This window comes from Morone saxatilis, unplaced genomic scaffold (genome assembly GCF_004916995.1).
Source record: "Morone saxatilis isolate NCDOM2014 unplaced genomic scaffold, NCSU_SB_2.0 Contig20, whole genome shotgun sequence".
Classification (NCBI taxonomy): domain Eukaryota; kingdom Metazoa; phylum Chordata; class Actinopteri; family Moronidae; genus Morone; species Morone saxatilis.
Genome location: NW_023339763.1, coordinates 198,575 through 201,439, shown reverse-complemented (window position 1 = coordinate 201,439; position 2,865 = coordinate 198,575). Strand labels below are relative to the sequence as shown.

Genomic DNA, 2,865 nt, shown 5'->3' with positions numbered 1-2,865 from the left:
TATAAATATGGACATGCATAACCATACCCAATCAAACATACATAGGGAGCATGTAAATACAAACATAAGGAAGATAAAACAAGAGGGAAAAGATAAATTAAAAGAGAGACAACAGATTAAAAAACAAAGAAGATCTATAAAAAGGCCTGTAGAGGTGGGTTTTGAGCAGCCGCTTAAAACTGTCCACAGATTCAGTGAATCTAAGTGAATGGGGAAGACTATTCCACAATGTTGGGGCTAAAACAGCAAAGGCACAGTCACCTTTAGTTTTACAGTTAGAGCGGGGAATGGATAAAAGGCCGAGATTTGAGGAACAAGGAGATCTGAAATGTAACTTATTAATATTATTATTGCATCATTGCAAGACATTAAACATTAAAACATTAAGACTGGTGCATATGACAGACGTAAGATAACACGTTATAACACACAATAACCCCAACCCATAATAACCCTAACCCTAACACACAATAACCTGTGTGGTTTTACAATGACCAGGTCAAAGGTTGTATAGGTTCGCCATTACAAACCCTAAACATACTATAATCCTAAACACACCATATCGAATGTGTGTACAGTCAAAAACGACAATCAGGGCATGTGTTTGATCAGCAAATTAGAATTATGGTAGTAATAAATTGAATTGTGTTTATCTTCATTCATATGAATGAAATAAATAAAACACCGGTTGGTCCAACAAGAACAAATCATTTCAAAACACATGATTCTGACTTGTTCCAAGCCGAGTGGATGTTTGTTGTTGTAACACTCAGAAGTTCATCTTTGAATTTGCTTAATTAAATTATGGAACATATTTCCATGTGACTAAATGACTTTCTTGAAGAATGAACGGCGAATGCAGAAGGGCAGAACAGGAAAGCATTTCAACTCAGATCATGTAATAAAGGCTTGTCTTAATATACTTTTTAATTATTAAAAACATTTCAGTAATGTATTTAAATGTTTTGACTAAATAGAACCCGTTTGCACAAGTCATTGCAAGTGTTATGAAAAGGGTAATATTTACATTGGAGACCCCTGTTCTAGAGAGTTTTGAGTTGTGTTTGAGGATATGAATGCTTGTTTGTTGTTGTTCCTTTCAATCAAAAATGAAATGTAAATCTATTTGGTGTAGCAAAACAACTTTCATTTTTTTTAAAAGAAATTCCGTTGTGCCATGGTGAATGATTAAAAATGTAATAAATTCAGATTGAGTCCCACACAGTGATATAGTTCTATTGAGAGCGATAAATGCAGCCTCAGTGACTTCCTATGAATACTGTCATATCCTGTTCTAACAAATGAACATTTCTTGTTTTCAAAATTATAAAAGGGTGTTTTCAGTTTCTTCCTCAACCACTGAAGCCAGATATTGTGACTAATGTAGGTCTCCCTGAAAACTTAACCAAGCTCGACTTCTCAGCTTCTGCTGGGATGACGGAGCGTTTCAGTCGACAGCAAAGATTGAACATGAGGACGGGTCTGATGGTCTGGTCTCTGAGGCCATAGATGAAAGCACTCAGACATCTTGGGAAAAGGAAAATACACACATGCAAACTAATCTGTATACGCACAATTACTATTCTTGTTACAATTTGTGAGATAGCTATGAGCAGTGGGTTTTGTATAGTTGACAAAAGAGTGAGGCCGAGCTGCACCAAATGCAGCAGCAGTGTGTTCGAGCCGTACTGGCTGAAGTTGTCTGTGGAGGTCTGCCTTGGCTGCTATCATCAAACACCGATATAGGGGAAGGTAATAAACGGGAACACTCAGCTGATAGAAACCAAAACGTGTATGATTTTTGTCATAAATTATCTAGACTTGGGTTAAGCACATTGCTTATGCATCAGAGCAAAGTCTTTTCATCCTGCAGACTCTCCAGGTCTGAAAATGGAGAATTCTAACAGCAAAACACTCGATATGAAGCATATTATGCACTGAAAGGCAAACCACATGATAGACCACTGTTGTTGTTTCTGAATGGTGACAATGTCTAGCGTGCCTCAGTGGGTGCACACAGCTACATATTCGGCAGAGCAATCACCACTCAGTGTTGAGAGGAGATGATGTTTCATTACGTGAGTAATGGTGAGCATGGTAATAATAAAAAGAAACTACCACACGGATAACGAGGCGAGATGGTTATTGTGAAGAAGGCCATAAGTAGTGTCATTGGAACTGAGGCTGATGTGCCAGTAAATGGATGTCTGCAAAGGAGTTTATACAGAAGAATGGTACGAAGAGGTCTCACGCAACTAGATTTTACTCGCTCAAGGTGAAGTTAACATGGTCGATTAATCGAAATAAGAGAACACACGCAGCTATGGTATGTATCCGAGTTGATTGAAAACAGTCTTCCAGTAACCCGGCTCATTAACTGGCGATCCAACAGTAAAGGTATGTGTCTGAGTTTGAGTTTGGGATATGTCATATCTTCAAGCACACTTACAAGCACTTGAAAAATGCTCTTGCTGATGTAACTCGGAGAAATAAAGCACAATTAATGCCTGTTACCAGTTTGTATTCGCTAGTGCTCTTAACAACAAGGGCCGCGCAGAAATCATCCACAGCACACGATTTTCTGTGCATGAAGTTAGCAGTTAGATGCATGATTGCTACTGTGGTGGGCAGACTTGTTTCTGAAGGTTCCCTCAGAACCTCCAGCGTATTTTTATGATACTCACACCACAGTTCATGTGACCACATCCAGTGTCAGCAGGTCAGTATGGGAGGAACAGCCTCTGGCAGAACTTTGAGGAGCTAATGAGGAGGCGGGCCTTCTGTGTCTCAGCTTCAGTTGGTGCAAAATGTGAGCTGATAAACTTTGAAATAATACACAATGTCCCATCACAGATTAACAGCTGT

The 2,865-nt window shown here is 38.9% G+C and overlaps 1 protein-coding gene across 1 annotated transcript in view; it reads right to left on the bottom strand.

Annotated features, from left to right (window-relative positions):
• Positions 1–1,352: 1,352 nt before the first annotated feature.
• Positions 1,353–2,865, bottom strand: part of LOC118331676 (odorant receptor 131-2-like) — a gene marked incomplete at its 5' end in the record, with an annotated part of 1,789 nt that continues 276 nt past the window's right edge. Inside the window, 2 exon segments of the mRNA XM_035666743.1 lie at positions 1,353–1,768; positions 1,916–1,947. Coding sequence (XP_035522636.1) covers positions 1,353–1,768; positions 1,916–1,947 — 448 coding nt within the window.